General features: G+C 40.3%; 1 protein-coding gene across 1 annotated transcript; it reads right to left on the bottom strand.

Annotated features, from left to right (window-relative positions):
• Positions 1–1,481: 1,481 nt before the first annotated feature.
• Positions 1,482–23,932, bottom strand: prom1b (prominin 1 b). The gene is made up of 26 exons (XM_070827691.1): positions 23,662–23,932; positions 15,039–15,100; positions 14,637–14,663; positions 14,319–14,524; positions 12,326–12,446; positions 12,139–12,202; positions 11,890–11,979; positions 10,793–11,010; positions 10,616–10,690; positions 10,423–10,486; positions 10,253–10,261; positions 9,953–10,112; positions 9,451–9,603; positions 8,652–8,775; positions 8,383–8,486; positions 7,925–8,009; positions 7,659–7,805; positions 7,037–7,108; positions 5,694–5,786; positions 5,304–5,321; positions 5,074–5,127; positions 4,592–4,672; positions 4,339–4,407; positions 3,939–4,028; positions 2,350–2,465; positions 1,482–1,551 (listed from the first exon to the last, which is right to left on the bottom strand). The coding sequence occupies exons 1-26, from the start codon at positions 23,930–23,932 to the stop codon at positions 1,482–1,484; spliced, it is 2,643 nt and encodes an 880-aa protein (XP_070683792.1).
• Positions 23,933–25,440: the final 1,508 nt, after the last annotated feature.

The raw sequence follows: 25,440 nt of genomic DNA, 5'->3' as shown, positions 1-25,440 counted from the left end.
TTGCTCTTTTCTTGAGACCCACTGAAGTGCTAATTTTCAGGAAAGTCAGCGTGTTAGTTTGAGTCAAAGGCAAACAAAAACACAGTAGTGGGAGACACTACCTTTTCTGAGATAAAATTGGAGATGAATAGAGCAAACAAACATAAAAAGGATGTAAGGATGTCAAGACTGCAAATACTCCAAAACATATCACACCAATTCAAAACCAAAAGTTCTCAATGTGTTCAAATAACCGCATGGCTTACTGTAATTGGGCAAATATTAACAATGTGAGCACAAATTGACTTTGGTGTGAAAATCTACAGATCTATAAAGGAAGTCAAAGGTGAATCAGGTGATTTATTTCAAGGCCACAATCTTCTTCATCAAAGACACAAGATGGCATCATCAATACAAGACAGAGCCTTCACTTTAGTACGCTAGTGTACACAATGTTACAAAAAAACTACTCGAAATCTAGCAAAAATATCAGGATAATCAAAAATTCTAACAACAAGAAATGTTGAAGTGATGTGATCAAAGATTCGGCCATTCAGCCATTACTTGATGCTTTCATTGTAAAGAATTTGAAATGAAAGTAATGGTCAAGGTCTACATTCATGACATATTTGTGTGCTCAACACAAGTTCAACACTTATCAAAATGCTTGTTCTCCCTACAGGACGTCTCCTACATACCAAACAGCCATATCTAAACACAGTTGAAGAATAGCTTTATAAAACTTGAGGCATATTTTTTACATACTTTGGGCTCAAAATGACTTCTACCTCACCTCTGCTGGCGGCCGATAACAGGCTGCAATGAGCTACAATGGCTGTAATTGTGCATTTGTGCGTGATCAAAATACGTGCACTGAAAGCGCTTGATTTTGCCACTGACAAGCTCAGATTGTTATTCAAAGTGTCTGACAACACTACAGAAAGGATCGATGCAGAGATGGACCTGTAAGATTCTTTTTGTTTAACAAGAAACACCCACCAGACTCCATTGATAAAATTGGTAATTTTACCTCCTAAACACAGGAGTGGCTGGTCAACTACTGCCTTGATTACTGAATTTGTTTGAGTTATTGTGTGCTACACACAAAAAAAAGTGTTAAATCCAAACTAACCGTTACCATTTTTACCATCTTTGATCCTTTAAATGCAGCACACATGACAGCGTCAGGTGTATAAGTGGTCTTCAGCTTAAGCCATCATTAGTAACTGTTGTTGTTGTAACTTGTTTTCTTTGTTTGTGTGGACATCAGCAGTCAAAAGAGACAACGATGATGGATGAAGGATGAAGGATGAAGAGGAAAAACACAAGAAATACTGACAAGAATAAAAAGGAGGAGGAAAAAATGTCCTGGCTGAAGTCAGACTGATGATTAAATGGCTGATGGTTCTCGGATGGTTTCAGCTGTTTAGTTTAGCTGTTAGATGAGGGTTAGTGGAGACTTATGACTGACAATAAGTACCTCATTGACGAGTTCCTTTGGGTCACCAGTCTGGGTAGCTCGGGGGAGCAGAGGCCCGGGGAAACTGGGTCAGGGTGTCGTAATAGGGAGAGCTTCGTGTACACGCACATTCACACACACAAACACAAACACACACACACACACACACACACGTACATACATACAGTACATATGGGGAGTTCTTTACAAGCTTAACATTTGTGTAAAAATGTAGAAAATGTTTCACTGTCTTCAGATAAAAATATCCCTCCACCGATTAAGACCACGGCATGCAAGCAAGCGGAGACACTGCTCGTACCTGACCACAGCGAGGTCTCCATGGATATCGCACACTTGTTCACCATGATTACCTGTATTACCCATACTGCAACACAAGAGCGAGGGTGGACAGGTGACAAAAGAGAATGGGAAGACTCCGCCGAAAGCAACAAGGACGGAGTGATCCTCAGAGAGTCGAAAAAAAAGTCAAAAGAAACGAGGGAGACGCAGGAGAAGATGAAGAAATGAAGATCCGTGCAAAGAGAGAGACTTTGTTTGTGGTTTCTGGTGAAAAAAGTAAGAAAGATGTGAAGAGATCCAAAGCCAGAGATTCCCAGACCAAACAGGGAGCGGACACGTGGAAGAGGACGAAAGGACATGTTAGCAGCAGACAAACATCAAAGTGCGACAAGCCACGGGTAAGAGGAGCTGGAGACAGAGCGGCAATAACATGAGGAGAAAATATGAGGGGAATCAAAAGCCATGAAAAGGAGTAATGACAGAGAGAAGGAAAGAAGAGGATTAATTCATTTTGTTTGATCTACAGGAAAGATTCAGAAAAACTATGAGCAAAACTAACAATGTTTCTGTCTGTGCCTGTACATAGAAAACGTGTGTGTGTTTGGACTCACTCTTCAAAGACGTCTTCTGTGTCCATCCTTCGGTAAAACTTGGCCAGTTTGATAGAGAAGATGATGCTGGGGATCAGAAGGATGCAGCAGCCTCCCAGACCAAACCAGAATGTGTTCTGAAAAACACATTTACACATTTTTCATTTTTTCCACATTTTCCTCTCCAGTTAACCTTTGACTCATTCCTGTCACACTCAGATAAACACTTAACTCTCTAATGTGGATTTTTAGTGCTAAAATAATTAGTTGAATAACTGATGAATAGTCAATGAAATTCTCATCCCAGCTTCTCAGTGGCAGAGTAAGTTTACAGAAGTCGTCAGTAGTCAGTCAGAATTGCCCCTTCTAGATAAATATACAATTATTTATCATATTTTTGTGTTATTAGCACAATACTAATGTCTATATATATAATAGTATTTATGAATTTAACCAGCTTTTTAATATTTTAGCTGGATGAGCGTTGAGTATCACAGCATCATAATATTTGGACCAATCACAACTTTTGTATATATAATCTGTAAAGTAACTACAGTTGCTACACAAATTTATAGACAAATGGAGTTAGACAGTACATTTTCCTCTGAAATGTAGTGAAGTTTAAAGTATTACAAAATGGTAATTATATAATATTAAAATATGTGACAGTTTTTAGGACAGTCATTTGAATATACTTTGGTTTTGGATCATTTGTGACCAAAAAGAACCAATATAAGGATGTCTTTTTTTACACGGTGACTAACATTTTTCAAATTTTTCAGACATAATGAAAATAATGAATAAAAATAATAAAACTAAGTTAGTGCGTTCCTCTTCTGATAGGATGCAACAGTGTCACGCCACCGTAACCGCCACCAAATCCCCCACCGCTCCCTGCAAAGCTGTCAGTCCCCCCCTAAACAGACCTGGACCTTTTCAGCTGCTGTGTGTGCATGTATTCAGCTCTGCATGTGTTACATACGACAACAATAAAATAAAATGTTGCAGCTCCTCAGAATGTGTTTCTTGGGCTACATTTCACATTACAGCACAAACACGTGAATGCACAAGAGATGTACACAACACCAGGCACCAGAAAATGTCAATACAAACACGTGCGCACGTGAATACATGCAGCGTATATACAGTGGCTGCAGGCACTGCTGGAGCGCTGTGATATAAAATCTGTGTTTACACTGACCACAGTCTGTGCCTTGTTTAATTCATTAAACTCTCACAAGCTAACGTGCATGATATACAGCTGATATGTAAATATGAAACTTTACAGCTTCTTGGGGCTGGAGTGAAAACACTGAAGAATCTGTGTGTGTGTAGTTTCCTGCCCTGCCTCAAAACAGACTCCATCTCATCTCAGTGTGTGAGAGCAAATGTGTCGGAGCCTTGAGAACATACTGTTCTCGTGTGAGTGGCCCAATGACTCCACAGTCTTCATCCCAGAGCTCCCTCAAACCGTCAAAGAGCCGTTTATATCCCGATTTTATACATAGGGGGAACATGTACTGTACATACAGCTGTGAAATGAATCAGTGCACCTCACACACACACACACACACACACACACAGATAAACACAGTGTTCAGATTCCTCACCACTGAATCGACTATAAAGCTGCATGCTACTATCTCCATGCTGTCCACAATGTTACTGATGGGTTTACACTGGGCCACCTCTGCAGTCAACTGTAGGGAAAAACACACACACACACAGTACACATATTTATCACAGGACTTCTAAAGCTTCTGCACCTTTACTGAATCCTGAACATCATGCTGACTGTAAAGAGTCCAGCTCCATTACTGACAGAGTTTTATTTTTCAATCACTGTCACTATTATTAAAAAAAACAATACGGGATCACTTTGTGTGAGCGGTTTGCTCCTCACAGTTACACTCCTCCCTCCTCCTGACAGTGTCTCTTTGGTAAATTATCAAACCATAATCTTTAAAAGGAGCCATTAATACTACACACCTGGTAGTACTATATACTCACCGAGCTTTTCACCCAGTCTGTGTACTGTTTGAAGTATCCCACCAAGGTCTGTGTGTAGCCCTTTGTTTCCTGGAAACCAACAGAGAAGAAAACGTCAGAGCAAATGAGTGACTGCAGTCTGTTTGGGGTGGAGGGTTAGAGACCTTGTTGCTTTTTATTTCCCTCTTGACTTGATTGACCAGTCTGGAGCAATAAATATGGCAAAACGTCACCAATATAAAGCTGTTTGTGTGTGATGTTTTTCTTGTTTTACCTGTTTCACCACATAGGAGGCGTTATGAGTGATGAGGTACTCTGCTGCATCGATGGCGCTCAGGATATTTGTGACCTTGACCTAAAAGAGAGAGAGAGAGTTAGAAACCTTTGAAAAAAGTAGACAATTAACCATTTGTGTTTGAAGTTAAAAGAATGTTTTCTGCATAGTTTTTCTAATTAGTAGGCTGTTAAATCATTCCCTGTGTGCTAATACACAACAGTAATGCTGTATATCATTACTCATTTTATTTACAACATTATAAAGTGATGGTTTACAGTGTTTTAAAAGTTAAAATGTAATGTGGAAGGTTGTGAAGTGTCGATCAAAACAAAGCTTTTGACTGTGAGACATGAAATAAGATGTGAACTTCAAATAAATCTTTAGTTCAAATAAAGGCTTTACTAAATCAGAGAGGTTAACATGAAAGTAAAATAACAGCACTACTGCTGCTGAGTGTTTTTGCCGGTGTGTTTCCTCACCGGCAGGTCGCCGGACATCCTCTGCAACTGCTTGATACTCTGGCTCAGCGCACTCTGTGTGAGAAATCAAACTGTCACCAAACAGATCGTAACATGCATGTCTAAAAACTCATTAACAAGTACCCCATCACTTCACATCACATCACATCACGTCACAGCATTAACAACACTGCTGCGATAAACACGCACATAGAACAGTGTCATATTGCTATGAATCAACAGCGGCTTACCCGCGCTTTGACATATTTCTGTCACCGTTTAAAGAAAGAAAAAAGAGAAAAGAGGGAAAGTTAAACTTATAATTTGAATGTTGGATTTACCTTAAATGTGATGTCTTTTTTGTGTAGTTTGCAAGACATGAGAAATAATGCATATTGTTTCTGTTGCATTTCATCCCGCAATCAGCTGCAACAATGAGCCTTTTAATGAGCACACGATCCAAACACAGAAGGTTGTTTGATCCAAGATTCTGTATAAAATTGTTCCCACTGTAACTGTATAATAAACTGTACAGTGTTTATTTTGTCAGTAGGACATGGGAGAGGATCTGCGTAGCACATGTGTGCAGGTGAGTTTTATGTGTGTGGTGTTAGTGTTTGTGTTGTGGGAGAGATGATTACCATTGCTTGCTCCATGGGAACCACCTGCTCTCTGTGGATCTGCCTGATGCTGCTGGCGTGTCCTTTCAGTGCGTTCTCCAGAGCACCACGCGGCTGTGAACAAACAAACAAACAAACAAACAAACAGACAGACAGAGAGACAGAGAGACAGACAGACAGACAGACAGACAGACAGACAGAGAGCTGAGGACATGGCAGTTTGTTGCATCATTGAGTTGCTTCAATAACTTAGATGATTAAAAGCTTTAGGTAAAGAATTAAAAGCTCACTGATTTAATATTCTTTACTTCCTGAGAAATACACACTCACACACTAATCCTTCTGTGACATATACAGGAACTGTGCCTTAAAACAGCACAGATCCTGCACTATGTGCTATGCATGTACCATAAATGTGTGTGTGTGTGTGTGTGTGTGTGTGTGTGTGTGTGTGTGTGTGTGTGGGTATTCATGGTGAATGGACAGCTTGTTCAGACCAACACCCCCGATCACTGAGTTTAAAGCAAAATAAAGCTGTCTGAGTGTATATCTGGACTTGTTAGTTTAAGTTATATCATGTTATATTTTCTATAACATGTGAATTAACATTAAAATGAACAAAACAAACTAATTAGAGTTGTACAAAAAGCTTTACAGCCAGTGAATTGTTTGAAAAAAGGTGGAAAGATGTGAAGTCAAAGTAGAAGTAAAAAGAAAAAAACACTCTCTAAAGTCAACAGCCAGGTCCAAATTATTTCCACTCGGATCAACAATCTAAAGGCACAGTGGGATGCAGAGGATTCAGTTAAGGTCTGTGAGCACCATCAGAGTTATTTAGTAGTTGGCAGTACTTTACCAGCATAAGTTAACCATGATTATTACATGGCTTTGTTGAATACTCGATCCGTAGACCGTTGCTGTTGCTTTATTGCGACTGCAATAAAAGCATTTTTAAATCAATAAAATCCCTTCTAAGTCGGTATTTTTTGTCCAATTGTTGATTTCTTTAGTATGATGCCATGTAATAAGCGGGATAATGTAGAGCGAGCGACGGTCATTATTGCCGAACGAATCCCTTCAGGATGATTCAAGATGTCTCCGCTTCAGATCAGGGTCCTTTATCATCCTGTCAGGGCTCGTTTTGCAATAATAACCGACTCGCTGATCCTTTATATAGAAACTAAAGGTGACATAAAGGTGACAGATCCTAGGTGACAGCTAACAAGCAAAAAAGTACCTCATCTCAGTCAAATGACTCGATGCTGTAACTTTTTCTAAATCTGGTACTGTTCTGTAATTGTAAATATTTCTTTATGATATTTGCATTTGAATGATAAATGTTGCTGTGCTTTGTTGGCACTCACCAGCTGGTCGGCCTGAGCCTCCAGGTCTGTAGCGAAGGACAGCAGGTTCACTTGAGTGACTCCCTTATTCACCTGAAACACCAAAACAAAGACATTCACTCATGAGGCGTGAGCTATAATAGAGCTTTAGTTTCACTCAATTTGCACAGCTTGCAGTTTATTTCTGTTGAGTTTTATTTAGGTTTCAGTCTGGATTTTGTGCAGTTTGTGATGCATCTGCCAACTTTTTTTCAAAAGTGAATTTTCTTCTTATCACGGATATTAATGAAAATAGAGCTGAAAACATTTGATATCTGAATAATTTTTTCTTTTTTCAAAGAGAGACTGAAATATTATTTCAAAATTTTATTTCATATCACAACAGTTATATTTATGTTTAATTCATTATCATAACTTTGACACAAAAGAGCGACAATCACATACAAAGAAAAAAACACTATGGCTTTTATCACCTGTGTCAACATTGTATTAACTTGGATTAAGTCCTAAAGGATTAGCTTAATACTTTTTCTCCTCCGTGTGTGAGGAGAATCCCCACAAAGTGATATGATACAAGTACACACAGACACAGACACACACACACACACACACACACAGACACACACACACACACACAGATTACCTCAGCCAGGTAGGCTTCAAAGTCGATCTGTCCGAGTCCAGAGTTGGCGAAGTTGATGAGGTTGTCTCTGCCGGCCTGTTCGAGCAGGGTGATGTCGTGCAGGTCGACCTGCACACTGTCAAACACTTTGGCCAGATCCTTGTTGTACTGTCGTGAAACACACACACACACACACACACATAAACTCACACATCACCGGGTCGTCGTCAATCACCAAGATGCTACCAGTGACATTGTTGCGGCCAACACGGTAAACTGGCACTTACCACAGTCCTGTTGAGGAAGGAGTTGATGTTGAACATGGTCTCCAGCTGAAGAGCATGGTACAGACCGTTGTTCTCATAGCACTCCCTGCCACACAAATACAGTTTGGTCACACAGTGAAACTCCTCCAGTGTGAATGTACTGTATGTGTAGTTGTACGACTCATTAATTTAGGTTTTTATGCTTAAAAAATGTGGAATTCATTGGTGTTATTTTGAACATTAAAAAAAATCTGGTTGAAATTGCATCTCAAAACTGTCTCTTGCAGCAGAAACAATAGTTCACCCATTTATCTCTTCCCTCTCTATTACCAGACACTCAATCTGCAGATTACAGTAAACAATGTCATCTTGGATCAGAAAAGGAACAACTTTTGGATGTGCAAATTCATGAAGTCCAGGTGGAAAACAGAAAAGAGCTCTATGTACGGTATGTACAGTATTAGCTGTTGGCATGTTACCTGTACATGCTTCCCAAAGTCAAGTCAATGTTCGGATTCTGAAACAGCATCCCAGGAAGGAAGTTCTTTTTGGCCGGATGAACCAGGAATGGTGTGTCTATGATCTACACACAAACACATGCATATTCATCAGCACAGAGCCACAGTGTTGTCCCTTATATAACACTATCCCGCTCAGATAAAACTCCCTCCAAGACAAACACACAGAGAGGCACAGAGGAGAGAGAAAATAAGACGATTCAGGAAGAAAGAGTGTTTGTATTCAGTACCTTAAAAAGCTGTCGGTTAGCCAACGGTTCACAAATGAGCTTCTCCACGTTGCCACCAACAACAAACAAGGTGGTCACGATGCTCATGAGCACCCAGGCAAAGATAAAAGTGAAGCCCACCCCTCTGAAAGAGCAAGAGACAGAGAGTGTGGGAAACACAGTCACACACACTCATAACCTTCTATCATCTGCTATGACATTTTTGTTTTGTCTTTGGCTTTTCCCTTTAGCCAAATCAAAAGACATTCAGGATCAAATGTCATCCCAGGTGATGGTCGTTAATGTATGTAGATGAAACTAATGTTCAGCATTTCACTTGACATTAGCTGAGCATCAGTTTCCGACAGTTCTAATAAAGTTTTGACAATCAATACAAATGGCCCTGTCTAATTAAGTAACCTGTTTGATTTTTGACTCTTCCTGTCTTCATCATCTAAAGACATATTTGTTACTTTCTGGATGTGACAAAATCCTCAATCTTTGGTACTCACTGTCTTATACTTCCCTCATTACCTATTTTTATGTATATATTTATGCTACAGTAATAAACCTTTCTCACAGCAGACACTTTGACTCACCAGACTGTGAAGAATACAGGTATTTACAACAGCAATGATTATGGCTCTGCTCTATTCAGGTGTACCAGGAAGAAGCAGCGAGCACAACAGCAGCGCCCCAGAACTGGCACACTTAAATGCACCGCAGCTAATTTTATCATTACACCAATTTAGTTACACCTGTATCACAAGTCAAAATGCCTGCTATGAGAAAATTAGCCGACTGTGTCTCGCTAACTTACGCCATTAGCAGGTTGCCGCCGGTGTTTGACATGCAGCCTCGGGTTGTTGGTGTAGCTTGCTTGTCGTAGCCACAAGTGCCGCACAGTAGTCCGAGGATGTTGAAGGCCAAAACCAGGACGACCATGCAGAGGACTGCCACACAGCCAATCCACCTGCAGCACACACACACACACACACACACACACATACTTACACACTTGGATTGTCATTTATGAGGGTGCTGTATTGATTCACAAGAACAACCCTTATCCTTGTCATAATTTGAACCTTAAGCCTAAAAGACAGATTTTTTTGGCAAACAGTTGTTAGCAAACAGTTGTATTTTTTACATATGCAGCAGTTACAAAACAACATTAGCTTTTATTTGGAGCCTGAGGGAAGAATCTGGCTCTTCAGCTGCTAAATGCACCATTATGTGACTAGCTAGTCTCCAACTGTCCCCAATATGGGCTGTTTGTGCCACAGCCTGATTAATGTACACACACACAAATATGCACAAACCTGTAGAAGTCCATTTGGTCAATCTGTGGGTAAAAGGCCTCAATGTTTTTCTGCCCTTGGTTGAGGAAAATGGTGAAATTGGCCAGAGAAGCTTCCACAGGGAACATCTTGGCGAAGCTGCTGATCTCTGTGCCAATCTTATCCAGCATGCCTTTCACTCCTACAAATAAGACAAACAGAAAATAAGAACACAATATGAATTAGTGCATTTTTTTTTAATATCAATTAGAAGACCTGTCAACTCAGAGCTGACAACTATGAGAGAGGGAAAGTGAGAAGGCAGGACAGCGCAGAACTTACGAGGCAGAGCTGTGGTGTCGCCATTCACAAGTGTGCAGATGAAAGAGAGAGAAGAAAAAATAAGAGAGTTAAAGACTACAGTCAGATATTATGAACGGGAGGGAAACAGCTAAATTTGTAAGGCAAACTAAATACACATGCACGCAGTATAAACACACACACTCGTATACCTGAGACAATGTTTTTAGTTTGTTCTTTAACCAGTTTCGGTGTATCATTAAAGGACGAGTAACCCTGGAGGTGCAAAAGTAAGAGAGGAAAGATGATTAAGAACCTGGTTGTGTATCATAAGAATATAATGGGTGAAAAAGAAAGACATGAGATAAACAGGAGGATGATGATGAGCTGGAGGAGGAGACTCACCTTTTGTACAATGTTACTGAGGTCTGTGCCCAGGACGGTATTTATATTGGTCAAGGCATGACTGACATCTGGTAGCTGAAAGAGCGAAGACGAGTAAGTTATGGCTTGTGTCCATTAAATGTCAGGTTTTGATTCACATTTCATGTGTCAGACTCTCAGTCTTAGGTTCCTTGGTACCTTGGAGTAGTCAGCGTTGATTCCCAGGTGGGACAGCGTGGAGCGGATGGTGTTACAGGTGTGAGACACGGCTCCATTAGTGCAGGCAGGGTCTGACAGGGTGTTGGACAGAGAGGCGCGCTCCCCCGACAGACTGATCTGAAGTTTCCCCGTCCCCTCCTGAAGAACGTCCAAGGAGGAGCCGACGCTCTCCAGGGCCTCCTTGGTCTCCCGCATGGCTATAGAGGAGAGAGGAAGCATGAAACTCGATCAAATTCTTTGACAAAAACGGAACTTTTGCTAAAATAATCCACAATAGTGTTGTTTTGGTGAGCCTCGTATGATTGATGTTCATATACATTCACAATACAACACCAAAGAGTTACCTAAATTATAACAATAACACTGATTACAATGACCACAGATCAACAATCCACAGAGGGAAACCACAACAGAAGACTTTTTACAGGGTTCAGGATCTACAGTATTTGTAACAGCAGGGACAGGACACTGAATCCAGGTCAGCTCTCATTACCTTTGATAGCATTCTCAACTTTTGCTTTAGATAAAAGAAAATGTGAAGGAATCAAAGAGGAAAAGGGAAAGTTAAAAAAAAAAAATGGTGAGGATGTGCCCTTAAAAGACACACCAGCATTCTGTAGTAATAACATCACAAGAGAGGAAACTGGAAACATGTAGCATCACCTCATGTGGCAACAATTCACAAAAATAATGATCAGATCATTATTTTAGTTCAGCACAATAGGGAATGCTCTATAATTTTAGTTTATTGTAACATTCAGTGTGATAAAAATATATTCTTTTGTATTTGAAATGAAACAATGGAGTTTTGTTTGACCTGTTTAGGGGTTTTGAGGTCTCTGAGCATCGTATGTCAAACAAATCATGAAAAGCATTTTATACTTTAACAAAAATAGCTCATGGCTGAAGAGGTTTATCCTTGAATTTCTAAATAAATATCACCAGTCAGATGTGGTAACAGCAACAGGAGATATTGTTTCAGTGCAGCAGCATCAGCACTGCATTGTGATACTGTGTCTAGACTGTTTGGGCTGAACAGGACGTCGTATTAAATGCTAATAATGAGTGTGGTTTACCTCCTGCCATACGCAGCGCAGTGTCCAGTGAGGGAACCACCTCTTTCTCCAGCTGACTGTGGATCCTCCCGCCCAGCAAAGGGCCGATGTCTGTCGGGAAAACACATTCAGATCAGACGGTTTAGTGCCAACACTGCAGTTGTCTCATAGCACACACACACACAGAGTACAGTTGTTACAGTTTTATAGGCAAACACAGTGAGAGACATTAGACAAATACTGTGTGTAAAGAGTCTGAGTTCAACTTACTGTCAAGGTCTGACAGGACTTTGTTCTTTGCTGTGGTGTACTGGGCTGTCAGGTATTCAATTTGCTGCAACAGAAAACACGCATGGCACATAAGAGCAGGACAAAAAAATTCAAATTAAAAAAAGGATTTTTGTGTATGTGCCTTCTTCATGGGGATGCATGTGCGTGCGTGTGTGTGAGGTCATACCGCAGGTGTGTTGTTAGCAAATGTCTTCAGGTCTCTCATATTAGTGTTGATTAACCGCCGAGTGCTCTTAATCTGGTTGCTGATATTGTGGTTTGCGGCATAGGCGATGAGCACTCCCAGACTGAAACACACACACACACACACACATAGATACAGTCAGTAAAGACACACAGTGACTAATATTCACCATTAGAGGGCAGCATGGTGACATTAAGATGTATATTTCTGTCAAAAGTCACTCACTGAGGATTCAGAGACAGCAGCCAACAAAGTTTCATTTCTTCAGCAACATTTGGAAGTCTTTTTTTATTTCTTTTTTAAATTCTTGGTTATATCTCTACCTTAAAATGTGGATTTCAAAGCCTTGAAATGAGACCGATGAACAGCTTTCTCTCCCTGTCTGTCTGTATTTGATGCAAATGTTGGCTGTTGTATAGCACGAAGAAACTCAACCTTTTATCTACAGTCAACCCCTCCTTGTAATCTATAAAGATTTAACATAGAAAATGACTTTAACTATATTGTAGCAGACTTTTACTGGTGGTAAAGAGTGAGAGAACAGGGCAGATTATCCTGTGACAGTTCACTGTTTTGAAAATAGTAATGAGTGATGAGGTGTGAGCTGATGACATGCAAAGTTTCACCAGTTTTTTTGTTAATTGTTGCAGTGACTATTATTCCTGAACTTGGAAAAAAAAAACCCACATTATTTATATGTTTTTAGGGTATTTACCTGCCAGATCACTGATCTTTTGTACTCAGCTGAGCCTCATGCAAAGATTTGACTGAATGTCAATAGAGGGAGAAAAAGAAAGAATCTTCTGTGTGACTGACTGATTAGAAAAGAGTCAAAATAACAAATCCTGATCAGATAATATCTCCACATGTCCAAATGGCCCCAAAGTGCTTTATGTACGCAGATGTGCATGCACGTGTGTGTGTGTGTGTGTGTTTGTGTGTGTGTGCGTGAGCAGCATGCATGTTTGTGATGTGAAAGCACTCATTCAGACAGAGAGGCCTCTCACAGTCAGCCAAGTGATATCAGTAACACCTAACTGTCCTGCACAGTTTGGCTCATATTACTCCGTCCGAGCACCTGTCCCGTCCACAGCAGGTTAACTGGTGTGTGTGTGTGTGTGTGTGAGAGCAGATGCTGTTAAAGGGAAACTCTGCAGATTTTACACATCAAAGTCTGTTTATAGGCCGTGGAGAATACTTTTTCTTGAGAAATAATGTATAAAGCCTTTTTTTGGCTTCAGACAGAGCTGTGTAAAGTCTGATAAAGCAAAATTAGAGGCCTCTCTGACATTATTACAGAAGTAATATGCTAAATCGCTAAATACGCTAAATCAGCACTGTTTTAAGAGCCCACATATAAACATGCAAAAAAAATTAAAAACCAGTGCACCTCTTAAGTTTTGCATAATTTGGTCCTCTACAGAATCATTTTACAATTAAATAATGTTTATGTTTGATCTGATATTATTTGAGATTAAGCTCATTAATGACAGTTTAACATTGCAGTGACTTAAACTGACTTTAATACAGATAGTATAGAGATGGCAGGAGAAGACAGACAGAGAGATGTAACACAGCCGATCTCTGGCCAAACTCTGACCAGGTTTGTTGTGGTTAATGGTCGACCTAAACTAACCCGTAATAGTTGATTTTAGCGTGTTAGGGTGGCTGCAAATTAAGAAAAAATATGTGTACTTGATGCTTTAAGATCTATGACAGTAAGTTTAACAAAGAAAGGATTCCCTTTCCGTTATATATATGAAATAAATCCATATCAAGGTATATATGTATTTACATTTTTCCAGTATCTCACACTTTCCAACAACTCACCAGAATGCTGTAATCCAATATGCACACAGCAAAAATTGAAACACTCACAATCATAGCACCTTAATTACACTCATGAAAAGAAAAAGCCCTCATAGTGATGATAAACAAGACCATACAGACTGAGAAGAAGACGGTGACAACTCACACGATGAAGATGGAGGTGGCGATGAGCGAGGCGGTGAAGAAACCTCTCTGACAGTCGATGTTCTTTCTCTGCCTCTGGTGCATCTCCCCTCCGCAGTTCTCACAGCATCGACACACACAGAAACACATGCCTATGATGGGGGTGAGCACCACGAACACGATACCGATGGTCGCACATACGATGAATCCAACCTCGTAGTAGATCCCCTGCAGGAGGAGATGAAGGTTCATACAATCATCATCCCTCCTAACGCTGTCATTCTCTGACATTGTGGTGTGACTCAGGTGAAATTTCAGCACACTGTTAGGAGGAGTTTACCTGTAGTAGCAGGACCACATTTTCTGGCTGTGACCCCACAGCACGTGCACACCGACGCGTGCAGCAAAACACACACACACACACACACAAACCGTAGCCAAAGAGGAAAACAAAGACAAACAAAATAAGGTTAGTGTGACAGCCAAGAGATTAGGAGGCAGCAGAATTCCTATTTTTAAAGAGGAATGTGAAGGCAACATCAACAGACTTTTTATTACAAAATAATGATGCTTTATCAATAATTCCAGTGCACCCAAAGGCCATAAAATGTCATTTCAAGTTACTTTTTTTATTTTATTTGAGAAAATGTAATCTTCCACATGTATTAAATTAACGATTAAAACTGATCATCACATTGCTATAACAAGATAAAGTTCATCTCGTAAGTGAAACACACAGTACCTTTCTCCAGTCTTCTATTTTGATTCCCCCCATGTTTTGTTGAATAACTTTAACAATCATGTCTGAAAAAAGAGAACAGAAAGGTGAGCACTTCAGTACAGTACAGTCTTATCTAATCACGTACACAACAGTGTTTTGCAGGCAGTATACGACGCTGGAGTGAAAAATCCAGTTATCTGTTCATGAGCAGACAACACAGATTATGCAGACTGATTTTTAAAACATTTCCGAGGACAGTATTGCGAATGTATTTCCTCGTATATCTGACAGCTGTGGTTTTTGCGGAAGCTGTCTGAACCGTGTAGTTTTGCCAATGAGGGCGGCGGTCCAGTCCAGCTGTCTGTGTGTTTATATAGGTCAGCCAACACTAAGCCTACCTGGATGGTGACTCACCCACGCTGCTGCTCAGCAGGTAAACACCAATTCTTCACAGACACACACGAGCTGTCAAGAACCCCACTTGCATACATGCTACATGCTATATGATTATTTTACATGTCCAGTGAAAAACATATCACATACAAGTTAATGCCTGTGAATCAACAGCTGAAAGAGAAATATGTGTTTACACAACCCAGTGGTGGAATGTAATTAAGTATATTTAATTAAATACAATTTTGAGGTATTTGTACTTCAGTCCAGTATTTCCATTTTATGCAACTATATACATCTACTCCACTGCATTTCAAAGAGAAATACTGCACATTTTAACTCACCACGTTAATTTAACAGCTGAAGTTACTGATTACTTTTTACAGATTTGGTTGAATACAAAATATAACTAATTCAACATCAATCAACCTATAATGTATGATGTAATATGATATATTAAGCTACTCAGCAGTATATATATATATATATATATATATAGTAAAGTATATCACTCTCACATTGAATCAAAACGAACATTAAGCTGCTGACACAAGGACACAAGTGACAGAAAATGTCTGCACGTATTTTTTCTTTTAAGAATGTAATATGGTCTCACAGCAAGCATTCTCAGATTGGTACAGTAGGTGCCATTGCACAGGACAAACAGATGGAGGCCAGTTTAGCATGTAGGTGCTGACACAGCTGACACACACACACACACACACACACACACACACACACACACACACACACACACACAGACACACACACACTGAAACCTGTGTCTGTTCTGCCTTCTGTTTGCACACCTGCTGACCCTCAGGTGAGAAAACACATGTAACTGAAATTAACTGTGACTACGTTTGTTTTTGTAAATGATGAGAATTTAAGTACAATTACTGTCTACACTTACACTCCACATTCCATATACAGATTAATATGCTGAGTATTTTCCTGATTAATCAATCAATCTTTTTGTCAGTAAAATAGTTTAAAAATATACTGTTTTAAAAAGAATTATAATTTCCCAGAGTCCGTAGTATAAAATCAGATCATGTTTAACATTTAAAACAAACCGTGAAGCAAATTGATTATCAAAATAATTGACAATTTTAATTTTTCAACTAATTGATTGGGACGACTAATGCTTTCAGCTCTCTCTGTGTACTGACAACTACTAAAACAAAGCAAAAATGGCCACAAAGCACTCAAACATTTTGTTTAGTGCGGTACACATGCGTTTTCAGTGTTTAATGAGATTTTGATGTGTTTTCTTTTGTTGAATGATTGGCTGAAACCAACTCTAAGGTTTTCAGTCTGCACTTTGAATTTCTGGTAATTTAAGAAAGTGAAACTGTCTCTCTGGAGTAAGCCTTTCTGGTGAATAAATAAAAAATAAAAGAAGCTGAGACTTTGGACATCCTTTGTGACCATATGGATAATCCTCCTGACATGGTCTACTGGGAGGCGGCCGCCTTACTTTGCTGGCTGTTTATAAAACTTGTCCACCTGCAGTAGACCTCAGACTGTCATGTCGGGTGAAGACATCTATCCATGTTAACTCTGCAGATGCAGCATATGAGCACATCTGAGTCGTGTAGATGCCACCTGCTGTTGCTCAGCTACTTAGTTAGCATTAGCAACCGAGGGCAGTTAAGCTTAGACAGCTTAGTTCAGTGACCCAGTATGAGGGGCAGCTACTGCAAACGAAAGGAAGAGGGGGGATAAACAACCATCAGAATTAGACCTGAAGGGATGAAGAGACCACTGCCCAACTTCAACAAATGTGTCCGCTCGCTGCAATAGTCAGAGAGAAGAGCTCATCTTTCACAGCCACCTTTTCTTGATGAAAAAAGTGATATTTTTATGTTTTTTTGCTGTGAAAATCTACTATTAATAAACAAACTATTTTTAGTACTGCTGTACTTACTGAACATTTTCTGTGTGTGTGTCTTTAAAACCTTCACAGAAATCCCTGCAGGACCTATTAGTGTTTTCCTTTAGTTAAACAAGGTGAAGCAAACAGTCACAACAGAAAATACATACAGGTCAATACAAACCACTGTAAGAGTTAACAAAAAAAAAGCAACAGAAAACCATGAAATACTTCTGCTAGTTAGCTGCTGTTATAAATAAGTCAGAACCTACAGCCTTCTTACTGTAATGAGTAAATATAGGCTAGCACAATCCTCTACGCTGACCTGCTCTGAGAGATTACTGGAAGGTGTGGACAAAGCCTTATGCAACCCAACAACTATCTCTACTATTTACATTATAAGTAACACTCTCAGCCCCACACACACAAATCACAGAAGGCTGGAACAAACACACCGCATCCACCCCCTGTGGATTTTAAGGCCACATTAGCTAACTTGTTCACCTTCATGGTGCAACTACAGAAACTCTTACCACGCAGCTATAACTTGAATTTGACACGCTTACTTTCTAAACAAAACCGAGGGCAAGTGTTCAGTGGGAGTGATGATGAGGGTTCACACACCATGTTGTTGTCGTGTGAAGACTCTGTACAGCTCCTTAGATGGCGAAACTGGTCTCAATACTTTGAACTCACTTTGGAGGAAGAAATCTAAACCACAGTTACCGTCTTGGAAAAATGTAAGGTTGAGATTAAATTCAGTGATTACAAAAACAGGAGACAGTTAAATGACTAAGGCGACCGTAGCGCCATAGAGTTACTGGTAGAGAAAAACACTGGAAAAAGACATTAATTATCTGTTATGCCTGCAAACAAATGGCACTATTAGCTACATTTTGAAGCAGTGGCTCTCTGTGGTGCTCTTTGGCTCATCAGCCCTGAACATGAAGCTTTTAACACATCTGCTCGTGACACCTTGGAGCTGGTTGCATGTGTTTTTGAGAAATGGGAAGGTAAAACAAATCTGACAGTGTTCCTAATAGGAATTACAAATGCTTGCTGCAAATCATAGAATCGGTTTTATTTGAGTATGTTTTGAGACCTGAAGAGGTAGAACAACAGTGGCCACTTTGTGTCACAAACTTTCTTTCTTATGCAGTTAACCACGTTGTGACCCCTTGTGAGAGGTCCTGGTCCAAAGGTTGGGAACCACCGCTTTAAAGTTACCATGTGACAGCATTTGGACAACATTTGTCTTGATCGAAATGGCTGTGAAACATGGTTAACATCGGGATGACGGAGTGAGACTGTGGCCCTAAAGTTTTAATGAGCTCCTTCACAGCAACTTTAATCACAACGTTACACAACATTCAAGGTGAAAAGTTATCTTAGTTGTCCTACAAGGGGAAGTTTGTTTTGCAGCCAGGGCTCACGTAAAAGCAGAATACAAAAAGACAACATCACATCAATACACTAAATCACAGAGCTGGAGCGTCACAGATGTACAAGAATGTGCGAGTATGCAAGGGAAGTGCAAGGAATGCAGCTATAGAGTGCTATTTGCTATTAAATGTATATATAGCACTTGTGATGAGGGGGATGAGGAATCTCTTAGTCCTCCTGAAGTGACGTCCTAAGGACAACAGCTTAGACTCCTTCAGAAGTGCATGGTCCTGGCAGTCTAATATATCACTGACTCATCTAAGGGACCTTCCTGTTATAAATGTCCCCAAGCGAAGTCTGACAACTCCCTGAAATCTAACTGGCCATTTTAACAAGACTTCCAAATCTATTCTTATTGGACAGTATTGGACAGATGTAGATTTCTAAACCAAGCAACAGTATGAAAAGTTAAAGCAGATTCAGTGAAACAGCTATAAAAGTCTCAGCAGAAATGGTTTTTAAAAAAAGTAAATTTATTTCAGGAAAACAAAGTCTTTGCTGGATGTTACTAGAGGAGGCATCAATGTTAAGAGGAAGGGATTTTGTGGGCTGCAGTTCAGAGGGTGTTACAACATAGGCGATGTTGCCAAAGCACAGTTATGCAGCACTTGTGTTACTTTAAATACTAACAACTGTACGGTATGTTTCAGGCAGCATTACCGCACTGCTTGTACCGTATGTTTTCTTATGGCACCAAGAGCTAAAGAAAGTTACTCAGCCCACTGTGAGCTGGAGCAAAACAACTAAGAGGATTATGTGGAATGTCTTTTTCCCTATTTGCACAAGACACTTCAACAGACATGCCCCACAAGAAATCATATTCTGATCCTTTTGAGAGATGATAGACTGCAACAAATATTTTCATTATCTATTGATCTCACCATCATTTCCTTGATGAATTGAGGGATTGTTTGGTCTATGAAATATCAGAAAATAGTGAAAAATTGTGATATTTAGTTTACTGTCATAATATTAAGACCATATTGGAGGAAGAGACTTTTTGCTTTACAAATTACTTAAACAATTAACTGACTAAAATTGATGTGCAGCATTTTTCTGCTTACAGACTTGTCAATTGATTGTTTCAGCTCTGAAAGCAACACCCAGAGTATACCCTATGCTGCCCAGTCCACCATCTTAAGAGAAAACATTGAAAGATCCTTGCTTGCAAAGAGTTTTTTTATTGCTACATATAAACAAAAGCGGATGAAAGATGAATGTTAGCTGCAACGTAAGACACAAATGTGGACAGTGTGATTGTTTGGGCAGATTTAAAGCATCAAAACGTGGTAAACCAGACATTTTAAAGGGAGCCATTCCTCTCTTTTCTTATACAGTCTCGTCTTAAATACTTTTATTAGACAACTAATTTGGGTTTCTCCTGAGTGTGATTTCATTTAAGACATTTGCTTCTTGATAAACCGCCCACGTCAACCAATCACAGTAATTAAAGGAAAGAGACAAATACTATGACTATGACCCACTTTTAGTACATTTGTGTGTGTGTATCTGCATGCCTGTACGTGCTTGCACATTTGTGTGTGTGTGACAACGCCATCTGTAGCAGTGGTAGCTGCACAGTGTTAGCATTAGCCCTGTGGATGCTAATCCTCTAATCTACCCTGTGTGTATCAGAGGGATAAGACACTGCCTCCTCAAACAGTGAAACACTCCAAAATGCTCCTTCACCATAAAAACAACCGTCACACAGATTTGTAAAGGGAGCTGAGGAGAAAGTCTGCAGGCTTAGAAGACTTAGAGCCAGTAAAGAACCAATGATGACCGCTTTAACAGTCTTTCTCACTTCTGTCATTTTCTGTTGACAATCAGATTCGAGCACTTCTTCTGAACGCCTGAAAAATTAATTACATTAATAATAATAATAATAAAACAGGGATTTGTGGAGATTTTGCCACAGAGTGCTCTTTGCACCACATTATTAAATTGTTCATTGTTGTGAGATTCATCAACTTTAGACAATCCCACTGACTACACCCCCATCAGACCCCTCAGGTCTTCAGTCTGTGGCTCTCTGGTTGTTCCCAGAATAAGACCAGGAGCTGGGAGAGGTGCTTTTATTTACTGTGGACCTGTCCTGTGGAACGGTCTGCCCGATGAGCTGCGACCTTTAAAGACTGCATCTACATTTCAAATCAAACTTAAAACCTTGAGTTTCTCTGTAATGAACCTTTCCACAGTGTCCGTGACACCAATTTGCGTTCCTCCACTTTAACCTGAACTCAGTCTTGAGCCCTGACCCCAACCGCTCACCTCTGCACAGTTAACCCAACTGGAGGCCAAACTCAATCATGGACGGCAGCACTGTGGGAATGACGGAGCAACAGCATTCAATACTAGAGACTAGTATCAACATCACATATTGTGCTGCATTTTCTTAAAGTGCATTGAAATAAGATCAACCTATATGACACAAAAGCTTCTATTTGCCAAAAAACTCTTGCAGATTGTTTCAGAATTTCAGAACTTTTAAAACACGAGTAATAATACTGACAAGTAATATTTTTTCAGTCGGCAGACTGTGTTTTTGCTACCAAACCTCCACAAGATGCGAAACTATGTGCACCAAACACAAACGCTGCTGGTCTTACCAGGGTGTACAGATCTTAATAAAAACAGTATAACAGCTGAATATTTTTCTGAAGGACTACACTTACCAAATCAAACTGCACCAGTGAGTTAACTATCACAATATTTATACAATATGTGAAATATTCTATTAATACTAATGCTCATAGAGGTACATACATATGGATGGAAACAAAACACAATTTACACTAGATATTTGTCGTCCAAATACTTAGTGTTGAATTAAGAAGTAAACCTCTACCAAAGACATGATTATTTAGAGTTGATTAATTCAGTCTCTTATTTGTGTCCTAAGTCTGTTCAAGCCATTTGAGCAATATGCACATATTCTTCTACTCATAACAAATAAAACAAAACGTTTTTGGATTCACAGACAAACTGTTTTATTAAAAAAAAGGGCCAGAGCTACTTTTTTTTCTCCAGTTAATGTAGGTTTTGAAACTGAACTGCTGACTTGCTGCCAACTGAAAATGTGCTTATTAATCTGTTAATGACGGGAAGTTTAGGCAGCATCACGGTCCGCTGAACCTCCTAAACCTCATCCTCTTGAGTAATAATGCAGTTATAAACAGTGTAATAACTATCCTCCAGGTATGTGCATGCGTGTGAGCAGCATGCTTGATTCTGTGCACGGATACATATGTGATATGTGACATGGGAGGGTGTGATGTGACGTCCAGGTGGTCTCCACCTGTGTGTGTGTGTGTGTGACAGTGAGTTACACTGGAGAGTCCCTGGCAGTAGCAGCATATGGTCCAGTGGATTAAGGTATTATGCAGTGATGCAGGTGACTGAGAAAGCCTCCTCTAATCGCTGATCTGCTAATTGATTACCCAGCCAGCGGCTCTGACCCTGGACACCAAAATGGCAGCAATTTAAAACCTTCAATCCTATTGCACTATGTCATCCTCCAACGTGACCACTCATAGTTACACATACAGTTCATAAATACACCAGTTAAAGTTGGCTGCAGCTCTCTGCAGCCATCACTGGGTTACTGTAACACACCAGGGGGGAAACGCTGGCTATGTATGTATTGATGACGTGACAGACCTGATCACCTTTTAATCACCTCCATAATGTTTAAGGATGAGGACTCACTTATGAGCTATGACAGCTATTGATCCCATTAATCTGCTAGTAGCATCCGTTTATGGGCTCAACCGCTCCATCCGTGCGTGTGCTCTTTTGGCCTTTGTGGCATTTTGATTATGAGTGTGTTATTTGGAAGTCATACATTACGTTGGTCATGTGGTCTCAGATTTACACTCTGAGAGAGAATACAGATTCAGCAGCAGCGTGCTAATAATTCCTGCCATCAAGTGGTCACTTTCACATTCTTTCACATGGAGGATTTCAATGTTGTTTTGGACTTGTTGTTTAGTTTATGATGTACAACAGGTCAGTAAGGGTCTGTGATGCCACTGGTTTCCAACCTTTGTGACTTGTGGTCCATTAAAACAAAGCAAAGTCTACTTGTGCCCCCTGAACACAGGTCATGGCCTCAGTGTGGACATGAGTTAGTTAGTTTTCCTGAGCAAAAACTGTGTGCGAAAGTAATCGACATTTTTGTCTTTTCTCTCACTTAAATAGTCTTGTTCAGTTTCATCTTGGGACCTCTTGGGTGGGTCTCAACCCATTGGGATTGGAAACCATGTAGCTATTACTTTAGGTCAAAGACTGATGGTGTTACCAAATACTGATGCACACAGACGTATATACACCACAGGCCACAGTTTCTGCTATCACAGCTATACCATCCAAACACATAATGACACTGCCACTGGACAGTGATAAGGATTATCATGCATTAATATGATATAACTCAAATAAATCCACAGTTGTTAACCAGAGTCCTACGTTTGTATCATATCTCCTACATATAGTTTTTTTGTCAGTACATTACAGTAGCACTGATGTGGTTTCAGTTTTTATAGTAAAATGGTCATATTGTCACAAAAATGCACCTGCCTGTATGTTTTTTTTGTCAGCACTTGCACTTTCATTCATGCTTTGCTACATCATTTGTTCTTGTTGTCACACATTTTGCTAAACAGCCATTATAAAAAAAACAACAACATTAGGTCATTGGAAAACATTTGCAAAAACAATAACAGACTTCCTAATCAGGTCAGTGTATCTGATGGGTCACAGATTTTAGTGTAACACCTGCTATGACCACAGCAGCCACATGGATGAGCTACATTTAGAGGGAAAAGTAAAGCCTTGATCATTTTCCTGTGTCCTCATGTGAGAGGGATAAGAAACAGAGTGAAGATGAGGATGAGGATGAAGGGCACGGATGGAGGGGGGGGATAATCTCACCTTTAGGGAAGGAGTTCGGTTGAACAACGTAGAGAAAAGCGTGGACCATGTGGAAGAGGATGCCCACGGGCCCTGGCTCGTAGTAAGCGTGGGTATCATACACCGCTGCCGGTACAAACCCAAAGTCCAGCGGCTCCACCGGTGGAGAGGACCGCTGTCTGCGGGAGTCCGTCCGGACCTCAGCCGGGAGCCCGGCCCTCTCCGCCGGCTGCCGCTCGCCGCTTGTGGCCCCCCAGCAGAGCAGCAGGACGAGCCACCGTGTCCACAGCATGGCTCAGAAAAGTCCAGCTCTGAACAAAAAAAAAAAAGAAAGAAAACAGAAGAAGTGGAGGAGAAAATAGAGTCCAGCAGGGGATGGAGAGGTGAGAAGGACACCTGTCTGTCTCTCTGTCAGTCTGTCAGTCTGTTCCCCACCGCTCAGAAACAGGTAAAACTTCCCGTAAACTTCCCGCGGTCGTTAGCTCCTGGTGTCTCGGTCCGGACTCATCACAGACATCCTCCCCGGAGGAGACCTTCGACGGCCGAGGATGTGCCGCTTATCTCGGTGTCCTCGCTCACTCTCACCGGCTGCCTGCCTAATCTCGCGTGCACGTGAAAACCTAAGGACGCTCGTGCTCGCCTCTGAGGCGCGCGACACCGCAGGGTCCGATCACCTGTCCTCCACCCCCCCACCCCCCCTCTGTCTCTAACTAAGCACATTTACTCACGAGCTGCACTTAAATACATTTTTGAAGTACTTGTGCTTCACGTTTAAGCTTTTACATCTTTAAACTTATACTCCACTTCATCTGTTTGGCAGTTTAGTAATTACTTTCTGCTGCTTTTACAAATATGAAATCAGTCCAATCAGTGTAAAATCTATGGCTGCATTCACATTAATGCGTCAGTAATAATTCAATGATATTACACATAATAATGCAACACTCATGAGGCACCTGTTCTGCATAATGACCACTACTAGTTACCATGATTATGTTCTGTGCTTTAAATACATTTTGTTGATAATGCTTTCGTACTGTTTTTTGAAGATTGTGTGAAAAGAAAAGCAAACATTTCTGTAAAGATGTTAATAAAGAGTTAACGTTAGATCAGTGTACATCAACATAAGCCTGTTCTCACTTTATCATTTCATTTAACATTTAAAGGTCCCATATTATGCAGAATTCACCTTTTAATCTCTTTTCAACATAAATGTGTCGCCAGTGTGCCTAACAATGAGATTGTATGAGAAAAGATCATCCTCTCTATTTTTCTCCTGCTCCATTTTTCAGTAAATTTGTGTGAAAACACACCGTTTACATTTTGGTCCGCTTATGATGTCATAAGTGGATCTGTTGATCACGTGACCTCATCCGGCCTATCAGCAGGCTGACTGTCCGAGCTCATTAAAGACCTCCTCGGTCCACCATGCTGTCCCCCTTAGTTTTTCCTCACTAACACCAGCTCCTACTAACACGAAGATGTTGAAGGTGAGAGCAAAACTCACAGATTGTTCCTTTCTTTTAAAACGGAGCGTGCAGAAAGAGGCTGAAAACAGCTGCAGCAGCCATGTCTGATATGACAAAAATAAATGTTTTTTGAGCTTTAAACCATGTGAGCCTATTCTAGTAGGATCTACAAATACAAGTATGAACTTGAAAAAAAGCATAATATGGAACCTTCAACGTTATTTCTATATAAACTTTTGGCTTACATTCCCTCTTTTATACTCTCAATGCCACCGACAGGCATTTCAAGCATTTCAACACATGGCAACTGAAAAAAAAAAACAACACAAGG

This window comes from Pempheris klunzingeri, chromosome 3, assembly GCF_042242105.1.
Source record: "Pempheris klunzingeri isolate RE-2024b chromosome 3, fPemKlu1.hap1, whole genome shotgun sequence".
In the NCBI taxonomy this organism is placed as follows: domain Eukaryota; kingdom Metazoa; phylum Chordata; class Actinopteri; order Acropomatiformes; family Pempheridae; genus Pempheris; species Pempheris klunzingeri.
The sequence above is the reverse complement of the archived record's forward strand: the minus strand, read 5'-3'. Positions and strand labels throughout refer to the sequence as shown.

Coding starts and splice junctions, on each gene's coding strand:
- prom1b (XM_070827691.1), bottom strand. CDS start 23,932: ATGCTGTGGACACGGTGGCTCGTCCTGCTGCTCTGCTGGGGGGCCACA. Junction 15,101..23,661: donor ACCGAACTCCTTCCCTAAAG/GTGAGATTATCC, acceptor CTCTTTTTTCAG/ACATGATTGTTAAAGTTATT. Junction 7,109..7,658: donor TTGAAGCCTACCTGGCTGAG/GTAATCTGTGTG, acceptor TTGGTGTTTCAG/GTGAATAAGGGAGTCACTCA.